The 21038-nt window shown below is 33.6% G+C and overlaps 1 protein-coding gene across 2 annotated transcripts in view; it reads right to left on the bottom strand.

Annotated features, from left to right (window-relative positions):
- VPS13C (vacuolar protein sorting 13 homolog C) overlaps positions 1 to 21038 on the bottom strand; it is a 174369-nt gene that overhangs the window by 40160 nt on the left and 113171 nt on the right. For both annotated transcript variants that reach the window (XR_008663727.1, XM_055319705.1), the window contains exons 48-63: positions 20661 to 20830; positions 18853 to 19100; positions 17475 to 17704; positions 15947 to 16039; positions 13302 to 13667; positions 12839 to 12925; positions 11053 to 11208; positions 10617 to 10881; positions 8691 to 8851; positions 7613 to 7734; positions 6827 to 7121; positions 5169 to 5558; positions 3542 to 3646; positions 2674 to 2838; positions 1036 to 1164; positions 626 to 759 (exon numbers count right to left, since the gene is read on the bottom strand). Coding sequence is in view for 1 of the 2 variants with exons in the window: in XM_055319705.1 (XP_055175680.1) it covers positions 626 to 759; positions 1036 to 1164; positions 2674 to 2838; positions 3542 to 3646; positions 5169 to 5558; positions 6827 to 7121; positions 7613 to 7734; positions 8691 to 8851; positions 10617 to 10881; positions 11053 to 11208; positions 12839 to 12925; positions 13302 to 13667; positions 15947 to 16039; positions 17475 to 17704; positions 18853 to 19100; positions 20661 to 20830 (3116 nt within the window). In the remaining variant the exon portion in view is untranslated. The remainder of the gene's footprint in view (positions 1 to 625; positions 760 to 1035; positions 1165 to 2673; positions 2839 to 3541; positions 3647 to 5168; positions 5559 to 6826; positions 7122 to 7612; positions 7735 to 8690; positions 8852 to 10616; positions 10882 to 11052; positions 11209 to 12838; positions 12926 to 13301; positions 13668 to 15946; positions 16040 to 17474; positions 17705 to 18852; positions 19101 to 20660; positions 20831 to 21038) is intronic.

Below are 21038 nucleotides of genomic sequence, written 5' to 3'. Positions count from 1 at the left end.
CGACGTGGGACTCCATCCCGAGTCTCCAGGATCACACCCTGGGCTGAAGGCGGCGTTAAACCGCTGAGCCACCTGGGCTGTCCTCATTCTATACTTCTGTTCAACATTGCTACCTATTCATTGTCCTCTCATTTAATCTTCTACCATCGCTACTGGGAGGAAAAAAAAAAACAACAACCTGATAGATTTATAGGGAGAGGTTCACTGACTATTACCAGTTACTAAAGAATAATAATACTTAAACAGGTTTACAATTCCTTTATATGCAATTCCGAAATTTTAAAAACTCCAAAAGTCCAAAGATTTTTCTCTTAGTTTTGTGTCGAGAGTTATTTAGCTAAAAAACTTAATCTGAACTGATGTGAGAATACAAATAGTTTTATTTATCCCTCTTTGTATGAATATTTATAAGTTTTGCCAGAGGAATATTAATGTATTGGACTCCAGAGAACTGTCTCAAAACCTGGCAAGGGTATTACAATAAACAACATGTGTTTCACGTTACCCTTCTAAAATCAGAAAACATGTGGAATGTGAAACACATCTACCATCTCAGTGTTTCCTAGAAAAGACTATGGACCAGTAAAAAGCAAATGAGATTTTCCATGAACCTTTTTTTTCATACCTCTGTTTATATGTGACGACATCCTGTGATGTGTGGTTTATTACTAGGGCAGGTGCAGATCCCTCATGATAATCAGAAAAGGTTATGACAGTTGAATGTTCAGCAATGTTTACATCCACCAAGATGCCCCCATTCTATCATAAAAAAAAAAATGTGTTTGAGGTATTGGTTTAACTTGCAGCGACATTTCGAATTTCAATTAGTTATGTAGACATGAAAAATCTGTTTTCTTAAGTTCTTACTGAAAAGCATACTGGTTCTGATGTCTTACAAACATATGTATAGCACCTTACAAATATATATATTAGCACCTTCAAAGAATTACCAGATTTCATAGCATGTTTTAATAAAATATTTTAAAGCAAATTTTAAAAATTGAAGACATTTTATTTTAAAACATGAAAACATACCAGCTCTTCTAAGCTCAATAAAGTGCCATTATCTTGTCGATTATAAAAAAATGGTCTGGAGGATCCTTCACAGCCCACCACTCTCACACAAAGTTTGCCTGACAAGTTTTCAGGCCAAAAGGGAAGGCACTAGAAATATAAAAGTTAATATCAGTCTTAAAATATACTGTGGTAGAAGACAATGGCTAATTAAGTTTTCAATTCTAAACTGGATCATGATACAACTATTAATAAGTTTAAAATATTTCTTCTATATAGCATGTTAAAATTATTAACAATATAATACCCTCTTACGAAACCAAAGAAATTCCATCAGAAGAACACACATGTATGTATTAGTCTATATGCACTTATGGAAGAATAATTATGAGAAACTAAAGATCTTACTAATTAAGAGTCCCTCAAATATCTTGAATATTTAAAACCTATAATTTAAAACATTTGCTTTTGTGCATATCCTATTTTAACTCCTTAAAGCACTACAAATCATTTCACATATTATCTTAAACTAGAAAGATAATTGAAGGCAGAGAAGAGGACACCACAGACCTTGCTGGAAGTCCTAATGTTATCTTCCTGTTTGATCTTAATTAAAGCATAAACCTCTTTGAGCCTTATCCGTAAAACTGAGATTTTAGTTCCTAATATACAAAATGTCCTTCTGTTATACAATACTAAGTAAGTTCTATTTCTGAATAAAAATGCTACTCTTAAAAAAAATGCTACTCTTAACAAACCCACATCAATGATAATGAGCATTTATTTGTTGCCAAGTCTACAGACATCATTCTAAGTGCCTTGGAAAACTCATGCTTCTCAGAACTCTATATCTGTATAACTGCAATCCTCCATCTTAAACTTCTTGCTAAATATTTTTTAAATATATTTATAATTTTGTTTTTTAGATGTACAGAAGAATGATTCTTTCCTTAAGATCAGCTGTTTTGGATGAAAACTCAGGAAAATTCAAGCAGTAATGCTCATCTATGCACCTGTCCTCTTCATTCTTTTCCTTACTCCCTTACCACTTGTAAAATCTTATTGAGCCTGCAACATTTAGTTCAAATCCCATCTCTTCTATGAAACATTCCCTTTAATCTTGGCCACAGTGACTGAGACTTCCAATGATTGTACTGATTTTAGAAAAGTATGAGATTCAATTTCCTTCTCAGTAAAGTGAGGGAATTGAATTTTAGGCAATTTTTAAGGAAACTTCCAGATAATCTACTCAGAAATTCTAAAACCACCTATAATTTAGCATATTTTTTTTCCATGTGTTAATTTATATGAATCTTAAGCCCTCCAACAAGATTATTTGCTTCTTGAATGCAGAGACATTTTCCTCACTACTGAGATAATTCATAGTACATTATCTTTATGTTTTCACAGTACACATCCATATGTTCTACACATATAGGAAGAACTAAAGACTAGGTGTTAGCCCTCTACTGATGATAAGTATTACCAGTAATTTTCTTCTTTTGAAACATGAGTTTATAGTCAAAAGTCAAAGCTGGCTATCATATTTTAATACACAAATACCATAGCAAAATGAATATAACAAAGAAGTATATGCAATTCTTATTTGTATGTCTATATTTATTTGTACATTTTAGCAGCCAGTAAAGAATATTTTACCTCTGAAGAAGCAATATAGTTCCACTTATGAGTTGGCATTGAGCCATCAGATGCAATTTCACCAACTTCTAGTTCTAATGATGACTTGTTTGCAATGGTACAAAAGGGGGTCAGAGTAACTATTCGTGTAAGATTAAAACTGCTCATTTTGATGCTAACACCAACCTGTATAAAGTAACAAACAAATTTATCATTTCCCAGTACTTTATATAGCTTCTCTGAAATCTACAAACACATACTCCATTCACACATAGATTTCTTAAAGTATTTTAAAATAACACTTGTTAAATGAAATAACTAATATAAGCCATATTCAACTAATGTTCTAACTCAAAAATTTTTGGTTCCTGTATTTGGCTCCATCTGAAATCAATTCAAGAAATATCAAGGGGTAATCTAACTAATGATGACTTGTAATAACATATTTAGTTTATTTATATTTTTTGTTTTTTAACATTCCAGATATAAATTGTTTTATATTTAGTGGAGAGGCTCAAGCTTTGCTGCTTTATCATCTCTCTGTTAATGAACTAAGAAGAGAATTTCAAAGTAGCAATAAAACAGGTCAAATGGTATCAGATTACTCAAATTTTCAGTCATTTGGCAGGGAGTAATATGGAATGAGGATTCTAATATACTCCGAATATTCACCAAGTTGCTTACTTCAATGCATTCAACTTGCTGCTTTAAACTTTGATATCAAATTCAGGTTTTGTCCTGATACTAGGACCACAGAAATTTATAGAGGTAACAGTCCTTTACATAATACTCCGATTTCAAATTTCTGTGCCCCCTAGAATTTAGCTGGTTTAATGAACCAAAGAAAACATGAATAAAGTAAGAAGTAAATAAGGAAGCAGACTCTTACCAGGTATTCCATATTGTTGGCAGGACACTTCACACACCCATAACTTCCCACTGTATCCAATGAAAAACTACTGGACCAGGCACTAGTTGAAATTTTTAATTGTACCTATACCAGAGAACACATAATCATTACAAAAGAAACCTTAAAGACTATGTTGTATTTTATTTGAGGGAAAGTTGTCAGACTACAGAAATTGATTTAGTATCATGGGACACCGAAAAACATAAAGTCATACTGCCAATGGGTCATACAGCCATAGATGTTCCAGAGGCCAATAAAAGCAGAGCTCTGATCTTCCTATTCGCCTATGAAATGAGTTTAGCAAATTTAAAAATGTATACCAATGAGACCCTCCATTGCTTAAAAAAAAATTATGTAAAATATTTTCAGTATTACACTTAAGATACTGAGCTAACAAATTCTTAAAGTTTTAAAACATAGAGAATTTATGCCTTTAACATTATTCAGCAAATGTTAAATAAAGGGAATCATGATCAGCAGAATACAAGATAAGAGGACACAGTTCCAGTCTTCAACTAAATAGGGAGATGAGAAACATATACTAATAATTATGACATGGGGCTCAATGTTATTAAGAGCTATATGAGTGGTACAAAATGCTATCAAGGTGAGAAGGTAAAACGTTTACTTCTGGCTATGAGATTTAGACGAAGTTTTATAGAAGAGATCTAATCGTGTTCCTCTGTCTACCCAACTAGATTATAAAAAACCTGTGGACAACCAGAGGTAAGACACATAAACAAGTAACTACAATCTATAGATTAATTGACACTTTAGGACAGTGATTCTCAAAATGGGGTCCCTGGACCAGCACCAATAGCATCACCTGACAATCTGTTAGAAATGCAATGTTCAGACCCTATCCAGACCTAGTAAATCAAATGAAAGGGGAACAACCCAGAAATGTGTTTTAAAAGCTCTAAAGGTGATTCTAATGCATACTAAAATTTGAGAACCCCTGCTCTAAGAGGACACGGATGTAACATCTAGCTCCACTTCAGACAGTTAGAAATCCTTCACATGTCAGGCCTGAGCAAAATGATAGTCGATGGCAGAACAGCAGAGATAGCCAGAAAAGATCTGGCAGTCAGGGAAAGCATAGGGGAAGAGGCATTCTTAGCAGAGGATGCAGCACAGACAAAGGTCTAGCAGCAAGTACTTGGGGTGTATATGATAAGCAATTCCAAGATAGGAAGCTACAAAGGAAAGAAGGGACCAGAGCACAAAAGATCAGGCGTAGACCCTAGGTTCTTTCTCAGAGGCCTGGCTTAGTAGCTACATACCTAGGTGAGCTCAGTTAACATAAGCCAAATCCAACTCTTCCACCTTTGGAAATGCTATTTCATTACTGGTAAATCTGGCTTTCTACCTGACACTACTAAAAGAACAGAAGTAATTCTAAAGGCCATAGAGAAAAGGGCAATTCAGCTTTGGGAAACCTGCTGGTCCTAACATGCCACTTGATCATGTATTCCTGAAAAGTCTCCTTGGACCTACTTCATACCAGTGGCACTTAGCAACTGGTGATTCAGGGAAGGCTAATGACTCATGAGTTTCCAGGTTAGGAATTTATCTATTTTTAATTGTTAAATTAACCAAAACACACCTTATTTTTACTAAAAATGTTCTTCTTCTTGAAAGAGAATAAAATAATATCCCTGAAATCAGCTGGATGTTTCATGTGAATGTCTTCTGCACGATACTGGAGAACCCGAGATGTCTTGTTGATTAGCCAATAGGGACTAAAGACAGATAGCACCATCCGGCTGCCAATTCGTCTGACATGTATTGACAAGTCAATTGTCATCACTTCTGCAGAGTCAGAGGAAAAACATACAAGAAAGAATTCGGGAAGTGTATCACATATACGGAAATGTCCACTCCAGTTTCTGCCCTGATATTTCATCAGAACTAATTCCATTACTTCCCCACTGATTTTTGAATGTAGAACGTCAGCAGCACTGCCTTCTGCTAGCTCATGAGTTTCTGCTGTTCCCTAAAGACAAACAAAAATGAAATTTGCTTAGTGATTTTATTAAAACCTCTGCAATAGCAATATCCATATTTTATACAAAGGCTAATAAATAACTTATCAGATTCAGATTAACTGACATTTCTTCAATGAAGTACCATGTTTACATATTCTGAGTGTCCAATAACCACTAAGAACTAGAAAGAAAACACTGTATCATAGCCAAAGGCAAAAAATTATCTTTTGGCCATAAGTAGGCCAATAGCCAAAAGTTTTGAAAAAAAAAGATCTATGCCAAGAATCAAAGGATGGATGCAGGAATGCTGGCTGTTGTCTGCATCATTAAATGAGCCACTTAATTGCCTGGGCTTCTGCTTTATCTGCTATTCACACACTATGCCTAGTGGTTCCCATATAAATAGGAGAAGGAAAGTGATATCAAACTATTCTGACAAGCTACCTAAGTAATAGGGTAGAATTATTTCCAAAATGAATAATAGCCAAATAATAAATCAGGCTTTCTTTTTGAAAGCTTCTCTTACATAAGTACTAGTTAGTTCATTTAATTCATTTTAGTCTTTAGACCTCAATGGTAGCTCATTGTCAGATAAAGAAAAGAAATAATTTAGGTTCCAACACTACCCAGACTTTTGTATTTTAAAATGTTGTGGCATGAAAATCTAAAAATATTTATTATACATCATTATTAAAAACTCATTATTTCTCAAACTATCTTAAGTTCAACAGAAACCTGGATCAAATAATCATACTATTAACTTTAAAATAAAAACTTTAAAATAAACTTTAAAAGAATATAAGATGAAGTATTTACCCATTGGCTTTTTTCTATCTATTAGCTACTGGAATTTTACTTAATTAACAGAAATTTTTATGGCTCTTAACTCATAGCAGATACAGCAGAGTTCAGTGGTAGCAAGCAAAGGAGCCAAATTGCATGGTTCAAATCCCAGCTCTTCAACTTACTAGCTGTGGGTTCTTGGGCCTATTACTTAACCCCTCTGTGACTCAGTTTCTTCATCTGTAAAATGGGCCTAATCATAGTACCTACTTCAAAAGGTTATTGCAAGGATTAAATGTGTTAATACATGTAAATCACATGGCACAGTGATTACCATATACTAAATGCTGTATCAGTTTTTGCTGTTATTAATATTATTAAAGCATTATGAGTATGCTATGGAAAATACTGACCTCACCTAAAAACACAGTAAAAAAAAAAACCTGAATTCATTCTGCAATAATAAAGGTCAAACAAAATACAGGAGACATACCTCAAGTAAGTATCTTAGAGAATATGGGAGAAGGTTCCGCAAAGTGAGGGTAGGATAAAGATGAATAATGTAAGCTGGATCCCAGTCTTCCTCATGGGTACATATATAGCTTAATTCATCAGGCAGAGCAACAGTATTGACAATGAGAGGTAAGAAGTTGACTTCTACTGATGGACATTGAAGCATGCATCTGACTTCCCTGCTCCTGTGAAGTTCTTCCTTCCAAGAAATATAAGTGGTGGATACTTTGTAGTGATTTTCTAAGATACCAGCTGGCTGAATAAACAACTGACATCTAGAGAAAAAAAATAAAACAGAGTAGGGAAAAATTTTTTTTATCAAGAAAAAGAATCTCATGAAATCTTTTTGGTAACACTGTAAGGTAAGTACTATTATTCCAATTTTTACAGATGAGGAAAACAAGGATATGAAAGGTTAAGAAACTTGCCCAAAGTCACATAGCTAACCCATGGAAGAACTTTCCAAGAAAAAAAAAAATCTGTAAACAGTGACAAGTCAGAAAAAATAGTCATTTCAAATATAAAGGCAATCTAATAAAGATATATTTCAAAATTCTAAAACACTGAATATACAAGAAATTTTCATCTGGTAAATTCAATAATTAAATAAATGTATTTCTCTATATATTTCCTAAAATTGGCTTTTACATATCTTTAGATAATGAAAAATAAGGCTACCTTTTCTAGAATATAGATCCCAATTCACAGAATTAAAAATATGTATTATGAACCTTTTAAAATTTGGTATGTTCAAAGAAGTATGTACCTATATGAATCTAAAGGAACATGGAACTCCTCTTCAGGTCTGGCTATTCCAATGCGCTCCAATAGCTTAACGTTTTTAACAGATTTATAGATGATGAATGCAATAGAGAAATGGTTTTTAATCTGTTAGATAAAGAAGATATACAAGTTGTTTAAAAAGATACAGGTACTTGAAAGAAAAATGAACACTGCACAGTTATTTTAGATCTAAAAAGTTTCAAACCCAGTATTAGAAGATATTTTTACGGATAATTAGAATTTAGGATATTTAAATGCTATATGTGAGAGACTAGATGTTTAAGTGATAGTTGAAAATTTCTAAGATATTCACATGCTCTATGCTGATGTTCACTGTTAATGTATAAAACATACTAGTTTTGAAGAGTTCATTCATAATATTTCCCCCATTACAACCTTTTTCAATGCACCATATAAAAATAGAAAAGGATAGAAAAAGAAACATGAGGGAAAGTAATAAACTCTCTTTTCTTCATTACAATGTGATATAAGCTTGAGCTAGTCGCTGAGAGATAACAATGGCTAATAATCTTTTAATTTTTGATCTGATGCTATAAGTAGGAAGAAATGTTCTTTTGATGACCATATAATGAAACCTGTAATAATGGACAGAGGAAAAATGGATAAAGACTTAAAGGTAGAAAATATTAAGATACTAAAATTTTGTTCTGGGGAAATCATTCCAATATTCTCTTACACATACTAGAAAAACACAGTCCCAAGTGATAAACAAAGAGAATAGAATGTTATCCTATTTGACAACCAGCTATAATTATTAATACTCCCAGTTCTAAGTCTTTAAAGAAATAGACAAAAAGCTTCATTAGTTTTAAACCTAGACCATAACAAAATTGGGCTTTCAAGTAGCAAGACTGTTTAATCAGACATTTAAAATGAAGAGTATTACAAAAGCAAGTTGGAATGGAAATAGCAGCCAGTTCAATCTACAATTTATTTCTGAATAATCAGTATTGACCTAATGTTTTGCTATTTTCATATATTCAGCTAAATGACTGAATACTTCTTAATGTGAAGGGACACAATTCACTTTAATGCATTACCTGCAGAGGAGAGCGAAGGGTAATTACTTTATTCCCTTCAGTTGCATCAATTTGTACCAAGACTGAGTCAGAATGACTGGCATTGGGATTCCGTACATTATACAATCGCCTTCCAGATCTGGCAACAGGGACTTTTGCAACTTCCGTATATCCATGAGGTACTAAGGCAGAGCATGAGTGAGAAACATTCCAAATATTTACCTATATTTCTCTGAGACAAAGTACTTATCAACACCTTAAAATAATGACAAGACTATTCCTCTTCATGACTAAAACTGATGACTACACAAAATGCTTTTCTAAGACACAGGAACTAACAAAGAAAGGAAACTGAAGAAACTAAAATTTAAGAAAAGAAAAGAATCAAGTTATAAAACTTTTTGACCCAAAACAATTTCTCTTGGGGTTTTAAGTTGTACTAAAACCAAGAAACAGGGGCACTTGGGTGGCTCAGCTGGTTAAGCATCCAACTCTTGATTTCAGCTCAGGTTATGATCTTGGGATCCTAGGATCAAGCCCTCCTTCAGGCTCCACGCTCAGTAGCGAGTCTGCTTGGAACTCTGCCCCTCCTTCCTCTTGCTCTTACATACATACTCTCAATCTCTCAAAATAAACAAACAAATAAATCTTTTTAAAAGACCAAACAAACCATGAAACAGGTTCTTCACGCTAGAGAACAAACTGATAATTACCGGGGGGGGGGGGGGGGGGGAATGGGTGAAACAGGTGATGAGGATTAAGGAGTGCACTTGTGATGAGTATCGGTGTATGGAAGTGATGAGTCACTATATTGTACACTTGAAACTAATATTACACTGTATGTTAACTAATTGGAATTGAAATAAAAACTTAAAAAATGTATTAAAACATCCAACTGGCTCCTTGTTTTCAACTATATAGAATAATACCTTTTTGTTGTAATAGTGATATTAGTGTCAATATTTTAAGACTTCTGAATATAGTTGATTTTCCTCTCCTCTTTGAACATGTTCTTTTTGAAGCCTACTACATATTGTATTATTTAAGGGCACAGAAAAAAATCTAACTTTCTAAGGCAAATCTTTTTTTTTAAGACATTTATTTTAGATAGCACATGCATGTTAGTGGGGTGGCAGGGTCAGAAGGAGAGAGATAACCTCAAGCAGACTCTTCCCTGAGTGCAGAACTGGACACAGGGCTCGATTCCACAATCCCGAGGATCATGATCTAAGGTAATTCTTTAAAATTTTTTTTTATATTTTTATTTATTTGAGAGAGAGAACAAGTGAGAGAGTTAGAGCTAGCATAAGCAGTAGGGAGGGAAACAGGGAGGGAGAGAAGCAGAGTCCCCACTGAGCAGGCAGACGAACCCAGGGCTCGATCCCAGGACCCTGGGGATCATGACCTCAACCAAAGGCAGACACTTAAGCAAATGAACCACCTAGGCACACCAGGTAATTCTTTTTTTTTTTTTTTAAGATTTTATTTATTCATGGGAAACACAGAGAGAGGGAGGGGGGTGGCACAGACATAGGCAGAGGGAGAAAGCAGCCTCCATGCAGGGAACCCGGCATGGGACTCAATCCCGGGTCTCCAGGACCACACCCTAGGCCAAAGGAGGCACTAAACCGCTGAGCCACCCAGGCTGCCCACACCAGGTAATTCCTAACGAAATTTAATTTTTTCAGGTTTAGAAGAAGAAGAAAAGAGTTTGATCAATTATTTGTTTCAAGGAGGGCACTTGATGGGATGAGCACTGGGTGTTATTCTATATGTTGGCAAATTGAACACCAATAAAAAATAAATTTATAAAAAAATTATTTGTTTCAAGCCTTTAGAAATGCTGTTTCCCATGATATCTGCAACAGTATCTTCAAATTTTATCAAAAATAAGCACCACACCTATAATTCCAAATATGCCCATAAAATAAAATAAATATAGCATACCAAAGGTTAGAGCGAAGAAGGAGCTTTCTTGACGGCTCAATACAGATAATTTTCCTTGTCGTGAAGGTTCCATGCTAGCATATTCCAATTCCAAATTTTGACCAACATCAACATCATAAACACCACTTTTCCCAGGGGAGCCTATTACTCTAAGACTATGATTGGGCTGCACCTTGACAGGAACACCTATAGCATTTTTTACCGTAAAAGGAGCTCTATCTTTTAAAGAGTAGTCAAAAGTAGAAGCAGTGCCCTCTGAAAAACCCTGAAAAGGAACATAATATCACAATAAAATTTTCAAAAAATTCATGTTTTCCAAAATTTAACTATGACTATACATTTTTAAGAAACTAATTTTGATGACAAATGTAAATAATTCATACATGTTTCAATTTTGAATCCCATTTGAAATATTCAAAGCAAAAACCAAACATACTTTGGCTAAATTGTTGAAGACATTAAGGCAACTTTTGGATATTGTTATATTCATTGTATCTCCTGAAGAAATATGAACTGCAGTTTGTGGCTCAGGAAGAAAAATAAAATCATCTCCTGGCATTAAACTTCTATCCTGGACCGGATTCTTCTTTATCTATGAGAATAAATAACAGCATATTTAAGTTATCAGTCAATTAATAATAAAATTAAAATTAAAAAACTCTCAAAGAGTTAAAATCTCCTAAATTGGTCATTTTATATGAAGACTCCTTAATAGCCTCATTTTCAAAAATAATTAGTTCTTCGCCTAGATTTACCACAGATCAGCAGTCCTTCTTTGCGTAGTCAGTGTGTGGGCTAATGTTTAGAACTGTGCCATGAGGGATGCCTGGGTGGCTCAGTGGTTGAGCATCTGCCTTTGGCTCGGGTCCTGATTCCTCAGTCCTGGGATCGAGTCCCACACTGGTCTCCCTGCATGGAGCCTGCTTCTCCCTCTGCCTCTGTATCTGCCTCTCTCTCTCTCTCTCTCTCTGTCTCTCTCATGAATAAATAAATGATATCTTTAAAAACAAAGGCTGTGCCATGAAAGCACTCAAAGTCAGCTAACAATATTTGCCCAGTGTCACCTGACTAAATCAGTCCTTAAGTGTTGATGAGTGATCTAAAATGACCCTGAACTCGGGGTGCCTGGGTGCCTCAGTGGTTGAGCATCTGCCTTTGGCTCAGGTCATGATGCCGGGACCCTGGGATTGAGTCCCACATCGGGCTCCCTGAAAGGAGCCTGCTTCTCCACCTCTCTCTCTGTCTCTCATGAATAAAAAAAAAAAAAAAAAAAGATGACCCTGAACTCTAAACTGACTGGAGGTCCTTCTACTTTTTACCATTACCATCTATAAATACTACAATAAGCTTTCAACCAGTTATCATGTTCCATCACAGTTTTTGTTCTAATAGAGCCAAAGCCTTATAAAAAATTGTTAGCCTGTCCGTGCCAGAGACAGGTAGGTCAGAAATATTTTTCAACTTTACTGAGAAGAAATTGGGAAACAGGTTAAATGACTTCTCATTTTTTTAAAAAATAAGCATCTGCTGAGTCAAGTTCAGTGCCTCACACTCAATCAGGCTACTCCAGAGAATGGTATTGTAATAATTTGTTAAGGGTATATAATTCATGTTCCTTTTAGTTTAGAAATTGTGCTTTGGTATATAAGATTCTAAAGTGTTCTCAAGAAATACCATAAGGAGATAACACAAAAAAAAATCATGAACTAGAATTCAAGTTTTCTCAAAACTTTTGGTCTCTTAAAACCAAAACCAATGAAGATCTCAAAAGAGCTTCATTTATATGCATTATATCTATCATTGTGAACTCTATTAGAAACTAAAACTGAAGAAAATTTTAAATATTCATTTTAAATAATAATTATATGTTAAATAATATTTAATGAACGATAACTATTAAAGTTATCTTTTTAGTAAAAAGAGGGGTATTTCAAATCTCTCTAGTGCCTGCCTTAAGAGAGGTAAATTCTCATTTTTGCTCAGTATTCATTCTGTTGTAATATCACATAGTCTCTGGAAAATTCCATTGTATGCTCATGAGAGAATGAAAATAAAAACAATATATAATGTCTGAGTATTATTATGAAAATAGTTCTGATGCCATGGACCCCCTGAAAGGGCCTCTAGAATCCTAGACCACATCTTGAGAATCATTGTACTGAAAAATATAAATGAATGTCCTCAGTACCATTCAATATAAAGATATTTCATGGTTTCCTTACATCAAGCCTTAAATTCCATGGTCTCTTCCCCTCCACTCGCTCAATCAGTGGCTCCCAAATAGCATGAGTCTCATTGTAATAGTGAACCTGAAAGGCACAGAATTATATTAACAGAGTCTTTCAACTTTAACCACATATTTCTATAACCAGTAGGAAAAAGTATTGTGTAATTAATGTTACATGTCAATTGTCATTTTAACACATCTGAAGACACAAAGAATATCTATTAATAAGGAGGGTGCATTTTCCTTTACTCTTACTTTACTGCCATAAACAAATTATTTAACAAAAAATAATAGCCAATGAAATAATACTATGTATTAACAAGTTAATGTTAAAATGTATTATCTATTAATAGATATTACACTTGCTGTGATGATGCAGAAACAAAAGTTCACATCCTAGTTCTGCAATTGTACTTTTGAGGAGTTGGCTCTGGAAGTACTAAATGATGGTATCATACCTCTAATGTCATGTCAGCAGTAGCAGCCATTAGGGAAGTCCAATTTTTAATATTTCCAGAAAACTTAGACTCTGCCAGCAATAAAGGTACAGTTCGATGTCCAAGGCCACATTCTAAAGTAACTTGAACTGACTCTACAGCAACAGCACAATTTTCCTCTACTGATTGATGCTGAATGTCTTTGAAATTTTCTGTTACTTCGGTTGCCATGTCAACACCAAGAAACCAAGAGTTATAATCACTAATAGGTTTGACACCCCAAAGATTTTCTGTTTCCTTAGATGTATCCTTGGATTCATCTTCTTTTGTCTTTGGAGTCATAGCAGCCATGATTGTCATCACAGTATTCAGAATTATTGGTGAAATCTTTAAAAGAAAGCAGAAAAGTTTTAAGAATAAATTGTTTCCCACATAAGAATAATACATAACACAAAAGTTAAAAAATGAATTAAATATAAGTAAATATTAAATATATTACATTCAAACCTAAGGAAAACAAAAGGGAATACACAAAATTATATGTCAAGTCAACTAACTTCTCTCATAATGATGATTTCTGCTCAGGCTAATCTGGAATTAAGTAATTAACATTATATGTCAATTTTTAAAAACTAAAGTTAAATTGATCAATTCAGAATAAAAAAGTGCTATGTGAACAGAAAAATGTAGAAGTATAACTGATTTTTTCATTTTTCAAATAGCTGTATTAACTAAACTAACATACACAATCCTCAGCAAGGTATACATACATGGTTTTCATTTGTCTTACTAAAACAAAAAGCCTAAGAATCACTAGGAATCTCCTTACACTTAGCCCTTAGCTTAGCCTTACACTTAGCTTACACTTATACTTATTATCTTTGTATAGTATCTTTGCTCACCTCCTTATTCCTATCACTGTGCCTTAGCTCTATGCTGACAATGCCTTCTTGTCCAGTCCACATCCTCAGAACCCATCCTCCACACTTCCACAAGTACTATTTTTCTAAAACCCAAACCTGGGAATGCCATTCCTATGCCATAAATCTTCAATCTCCCATAACTTTAAGGATAAAGTTCAAACTTCTGTTCAGCTTAGGAACACAAAGGCCTTTGTGACTAACGCCTAATCAATTAGCTAACAAAGGAAACCTAAAGTCTAAGCAATAGGAGTTAAGTAAGTTAAGTGGATTCCTATACTGTTCAGTTCTCACATCCTTTACTCATTTAATATGCTAAAAAGATAGGATTCCATCACCAAATGAAGGATCTGATAAGTACTTCTTCCCAAACTTACCTGTCAACCAAGTCCATTTTTCGTCCTTGCCTTAGCAATGTCACCTATTTGTGCTCTCAATCTTACAACTCCACCACACTTTTCTCTCCAGCCATGTGGGATTACCCCTCTAAGTCTTAAAAGGGTTTTTCATACCCCTGCTTTTGTGCATACTGCAGGTTCTGTCTTAATAACCCTTACCTTTCCCGTCCATCTAACCTTCATCAGACTTTGAAAACTTAGTTCAAGCAGCCCCACTCTAAGGCAGCTTGTTCAGATGTCCTGGTCTGAATTAGAGGCACCTTGCCTGTGCTCCCTGTAGCACCTTGTGCACACCTCTAGCTCTGAAAGCTGGACTCACTGATTTACTTCTTTCTCTCACATATGTCATTAAATTTTTTGAAGGTAGGGACTATATTCCCAATACCTTGTACAGGACATTTTTCATACATAGTAAGAACTCAAAAAATGTTTGCTTAATAAACAAGTAAGCTGATATACAAAGAAAAGACAATTCCCCCAGCACCTTAACCTAACCTATTGTCTTAGGTTAAGTGCATGTAAATTCAAGAACTTCTTCCCCCATTTATTACTTTAAGTTTTTAAAGAAATAAATTTGTTAACAAAATGAAATCTAAAACTACCTAGTATTTTAAAACATTGAGAGAAATCTATATTGTTATTTGTATAGTAACTCAAATGACATTAGTTTGAGCCTTGGTTTAATCACTATTGGCTATTTTATAGCTACTATCAGAATTGGTATTAACCATCTCAATCTTGGGTCCTTTGGACAGAGAAAGAAATAGATTTTGGTAAGTATTCTATATCTTCCACTTATAAGCTATCATGAGGTCATACTTAAACAATACAAATGCCATTGGAGAAGAGATTGTTTCTTCAATATTTCAAATGTAAGAGATTTTAAAAAAAGTAAATCCTAATAATTTATTTCTAGCATACATCTGTCATTCATTGTAAATATTTCATAAGACAAATAAAACATTTAATTACACAATTATTAAATTCAAATCATACCTCAAAAGCCTAAAAATAACTTACTACAAACGATAACAACTTCATTTTTCCATCCCTCCTTGCCTTCTCTTTCCACCTCATCTTTTGTCCCCCAAACCCAATCTCCTCTCTAACATACACACACGCCAATAAGAGATAAAAACTATCCTGATCATTTGTAGATATTTAAAAGTACTCTTTTATAAAAAGATAGAAACAAACATTTGCTTTCAAGAAAAAAGTATTTTAATGTTAGTGGTATTTACTGTTTAAATATGTGAATGACTAGCATAATGCTATAGTTACAACAGCTAGTAAAAGATATTGTTAGAAAAATAAGAATTTTTACTCAAATAATATGAGAGACACTAACCTTAATTATAAATTCTTCAACCATAATACTTATATTTTGTTTTCCTGAGGCCCACATACATTTTTCCATAAATAAAGAACATGGCTGTAAGACCTAGAAACAAATAAATGAAATTCACATTTCCTATATATGTATATATATACATATATACGTATATATAAAATACACACAAGAACATGTCTTACTTAACTGGAGATCTTTACAGTCTACTACTAAAAGCAAAAGGCAAATTAAACTAGTTGAGAATTTCTTGTGAGGGCTCTTCTGAACTATGACAAATCTGTGAACATTGTAAAAGTACTTTAAAGCAGTTTTTATTAATTCCTCTAGATCAAATTCATAAGTAATAATGTACATTTACTAATAGAATCTTAAAATATTTCCTTTCACTGAAATATACTTTAAATGATGCCCTCTGTAAAAAAAAAATGCATTTAAAATATCTGTAAAGATGAAGTAAAGACTATGTTAAAGCCTTACATTCACAAAGAAGTACCTGATGAAATGAAATTGTTATTTCATTGTAATTTTTATGACCACTAAATCACTTGAAACTGTTAATTTACATAAAGAGTTCTGTTAACACATTTAAAAAAGACTATGGTAAGGTAGGCAAATAGAAAGTTTCCATATGATCAATAAGAGGTCAGTCCTAAGTATTATATAAGGTCCTTACAAGAATAAATTTCAAATCTTCAAACCCAATGATGTACTAAAACTTTGAAGCTTACATTTATATACATTTATCATTAAAGAAATAAACTAACCTTGCATCTGAATTGAATGAGGGAATTAAGTGTTGCATAACTGTCATTTCAAACAAATTGGGATGAACTTTTAACAGAGTGATTAATATAAGCTCTCTGTGATATGCCAAAAGAAGATGATCCTGCTAAAGAATGCTCCATGATAAAGTACAGACTAAGCCTAGCACTGCATTTCTTTATGTAGGCCACTAAAAATTTTAATTTAAAGTAACACTGCAAAAGGGTCATATAATTATCCTCTTTAAGGTTAAATTTCCAATTTAACATTTAAAAATTATTCTTATGGCAATTAAGCCAATTAACTAAAATCATATTTTTCAACAATAATGTGAACAAATAATTGAAGTTAACTTTTGATACAGCAAAACACAATCTCTTTTGGTCACATGACTCCAAATGAAATTTTTTTCATTCTAAGCTTAAAGATTTTAATAATCGTTCATGCATTTGTTCATTCATTCACTGGATATACTGTGGTAAACAAATGAAAAAACAGCTGAAGAGGAATGTTGATTTTTACTAAAATTCAAAAACTGCTCAACAAAAGATGGCACAATGAAAAGAAAACAAGTATAAAGATAGTTCTTAGTTCCGTCACTAGCAGCCATGGCTGAATCATTTAACTCCACATCCTTATCTGTAAAACCTCACATTTGCAGCAAATAATCTCTAAAGTCTTATAGAGCCCTCATATTCTAGGATTCTATGAATCCACGATTTCTGTCATTCTCACTCCAAGCTTATAATAAGATAATTCTTACTGTGGTAATGTTTTTTCCTCTTTTTTCTCTGAGAAAAGGGCAAGCCAGGACTTTAAGATCTCTCACAGAAGCTTCCATCATCTGTTCAAGTTTGGATGTTGACAGAGAGAGGTTACACTGGAATGAGGCTGTCAGAGCAGGAGCATCAGCTTTTGTCAGATTGGCAACAAATACCACTTCGGGATCTGTGATCTTGGCCTTTAAAGTCATATTTGGTCTTACAGAGTCGTCTGAAAGACCAAAAATAGGAACCAAAAAAGTTGTAGTAAAATATATCCTGTCCCTTGAGTATATATTATCTTTAAGTCACTAAGTTGTTTCTATTATCTTGTTATAATGGATATTGGAGAACTAACAATATTAATAGTTATACTAATGATAAATGATTATTAACAAAAGCTGATTCTGTGGGATAATGCAATCTGATTTCTGTCATAAGAAGAACATTTCCATTTTGACCTAGCAAGAATAATCTGGTTTTGAAGTCGTTTTTGTCAGAATTCAAGTGTGTACATAATATACATGAGCATGTATTAGACTATGTTGCAAAGACAAGGAGGAAAAAACAAGAGAGGGGAATATAAGGAAGAGGATAAGAGACTCTGATATCAAAGTTGGCCTTGATTTTACCATAAAATGCATAGTCAGTGTACTACAATCTATACTATAAATACATTAAATATATATGTGAATATAGAGATATCATATGTGATTACTATTTAGGTACGGTAAATGGAAAAATTAAATTCTGATCTTGCCAGTAAATGGCATTTTCCAATCTTGCTCAGTTATACATTAGAAAGATAAATGCCTGACCTTAAACTATTATAATTTAACACAGAAAATCACTGGTCTATGTAGTAATGCTGGAATAAACAATTTATTGAGCAGGGAAATAACTTCAGTGTACATCAATACCAGACACGTGCAAATGCTCCGGTGAGTTTAAAGCTGTTTACAGTGATGTCCAGGGGCATCAGGCTGGGTGCTCCATATCCCCACTCTCTGGCTCTATCTGTTCAACTGTTCTTCAATGTGCTATATAATTCTTTCATATATTTTCTTTGAATAAATGATTGCCCTTCTATAAAACAGACTGCTAGCCAAAGACCCAGATTAACTCCCCCAATTTTTGGATAAGTAAGGAAATGTTAATGGCAGAGTTAGAACCAGAGCAGAGGTTTCTTAGCCCCTAATCCAATATATATTTCTACTCTATCTCTAAAAAATTTATGCTTACTGAAGTTTTTCCACAGAATATATTTAAATTAGAAAGAGCAATTTTCTTTCTTAAATTGTCCATTCATCTTTTTGTCTGTAATCTTTGTTAAAATATATGACAAGTTGTCATCTATGACAGATACATTTTGCTGCTAACCTTTCTCCATCTTGACTTTTGCTGTGGCCGTCTGTCGTAGTGGAATCTGTGCTTCTTTTGCCATATTTTCTGGATTCTGAGACACAGCTTTGATAAAGAAATCAGCCACAGTCATCAGAAACTCCACACTGGCACATACATATAACTTGTCAAGAATAGCATCAATGTGACTTCCAGTTTTGCTTTGTTTGTAACTTATATCAATCATAGAACTGTTGTCATCTTGGTCGTTCTTTTTATCAATCATTCTAAAAAATATGTACATTCATTATTTTATTCTTGCAAAAATAATTTAAAAGATGAAAAATTTCCTAAACATCTTAAAATAATCTTTCATTCACCTTTGGGTTTGTAATCTGAACAGAAAACAGGTCAGTGTTAACCAGAGTCTAATTAGCTAATGAGCAACTAAGACATTGTCCTCTAATCTCCACAGCAAGATTCATGTTATTAAGCAATTGCAGAATATAATTATAATGCAATATCAGAAAAATAAATGAATGACTACTGAAAGGAATTTTGGCAATTCACAAAAGACATTAATGTGGTCCCACAAAATTTAAAGGACAATCTCTTTAAATTATTTTATGAAATAAAACCTTCTTGAATGAATTTATTTCCAAAGATCATCCTATATAATGAGTCCAAAAGTATTCAATCCAATTCAAAGCAGTCAATGTTTATCAAGTGTCTGCAATGATAGTTCCCTTATGTCCTCACATGTGCTAGGAAGAGCAGGTTACCAAACAGAAAACGGCCTTTACCATCCTTGCCTATACAATAGTGGATAGCCACCCCAAACATGAAATTTGCAAACTAGAAAAGCTGGTTGCATGACAGCACTCTTTCCTCATTTATTCATCTCCAAGAAAAACAAAGGGCTCAGAAGTATCCAGTATGTATTCAATGGAGTCTTAGATTTAGGGAGCAGCATAGTTTTCCTCCAAAGAATGTCAAGGACAAAAATATTATGTCTTGTTATTTGAGAGAGTAATAAAAATATAATTAGACTATTAAAGTTACATTATTTCCCACTTTATTGAAAGCTGATATAAGTTACTGTTTAAAACTGGAATGAAGAAATGTGTGGGAGATATCAGAAAGGGAGACAGAACATAAAGACTTCTAACCCTGGGAAATGAACTAGGGATGGTGGAAGGGGAGGAGGGCGGGGGGTGGGGGTGAATGGGTGACGGGCACGGAGGGGGACACTTGACGGGATGAGCACTGGGTGTTATTCTGTATGTTGGTAAATTGAACACCAATAAAAATTAATTTATTAAAAAAAATAAAAATAAAAACTATGACAAAGAAAAAAAAATAAAAAAATAAAACTGGAATCAAGGTAAAAATGCTAGGGGTTCCATTTCTAGTAAAACTTTGACAGAAATTTCAGAACATTGTTTTAAAATATATAGAAAAAATAAGTAAGACAATGATCTAAAACCTGAAGGTTTTAGACATTTAGATATTTAGACATTAAAAAAAAAAAAGATCCTGCCTACTGGGGACAATTGAGAAAAACATAATACCAACAAACCACCCCATGTGGATTTCATTATTAAAATTCTTACATTCTCTTGGTTCCTGCTTTTAAGACAGTAGTCCATTTTATTATTAAGTTTCCCTTTAATTCAAACTTCAAAGCAATTGAATTTGATATTAGCACTATTTACTGAGGCACTTCAAATTGAAGCATGACCAAAGACATCTTTTGATAATCCCAAGCCCAGCAATCAATGCCTGGCAGCAATGCAAGGTATAACGTCAAATTTAAATAATGTACAGCAGGTTCAGAGATGACAAACCTTGATGTTGCTCTCTCAATGCCTTCTCTGAGATCATCAAGTGTGCATGTTTTCAGTTTAAGGCTGACATTCATTGAGCCATCCTTAAACATCTTCCCCACGGAGGCCATAAGATGTAGTCTGAGTTCACCAAGCCGGAAACTGTCATTGTGAAATGAAAGTTTGGATTCCTGTGGAATATTTTCAAGCAAAACAATCAATTATCTTTAAATAGTATGTAATTACTTTTGAACACATTTCTTAACTCAGAGACAAAAGCAAATCAATAAAACAAAATTTAAAGGTATAGGTGTTAAAATACAAGAATAAAACAGAGCAGTATGTGTGTTTGTGAGTGTATAAGTACATACAAAAAATAATGTGTGCACTGATATTCAA

Source organism: Nyctereutes procyonoides, unplaced genomic scaffold (assembly GCF_905146905.1).
Source record: "Nyctereutes procyonoides isolate TBG_1078 unplaced genomic scaffold, NYPRO_anot_genome, whole genome shotgun sequence".
In the NCBI taxonomy this organism is placed as follows: Eukaryota; Metazoa; Chordata; class Mammalia; order Carnivora; family Canidae; genus Nyctereutes; species Nyctereutes procyonoides.
This window is presented reverse-complemented; position numbering and strand designations above follow the sequence as displayed.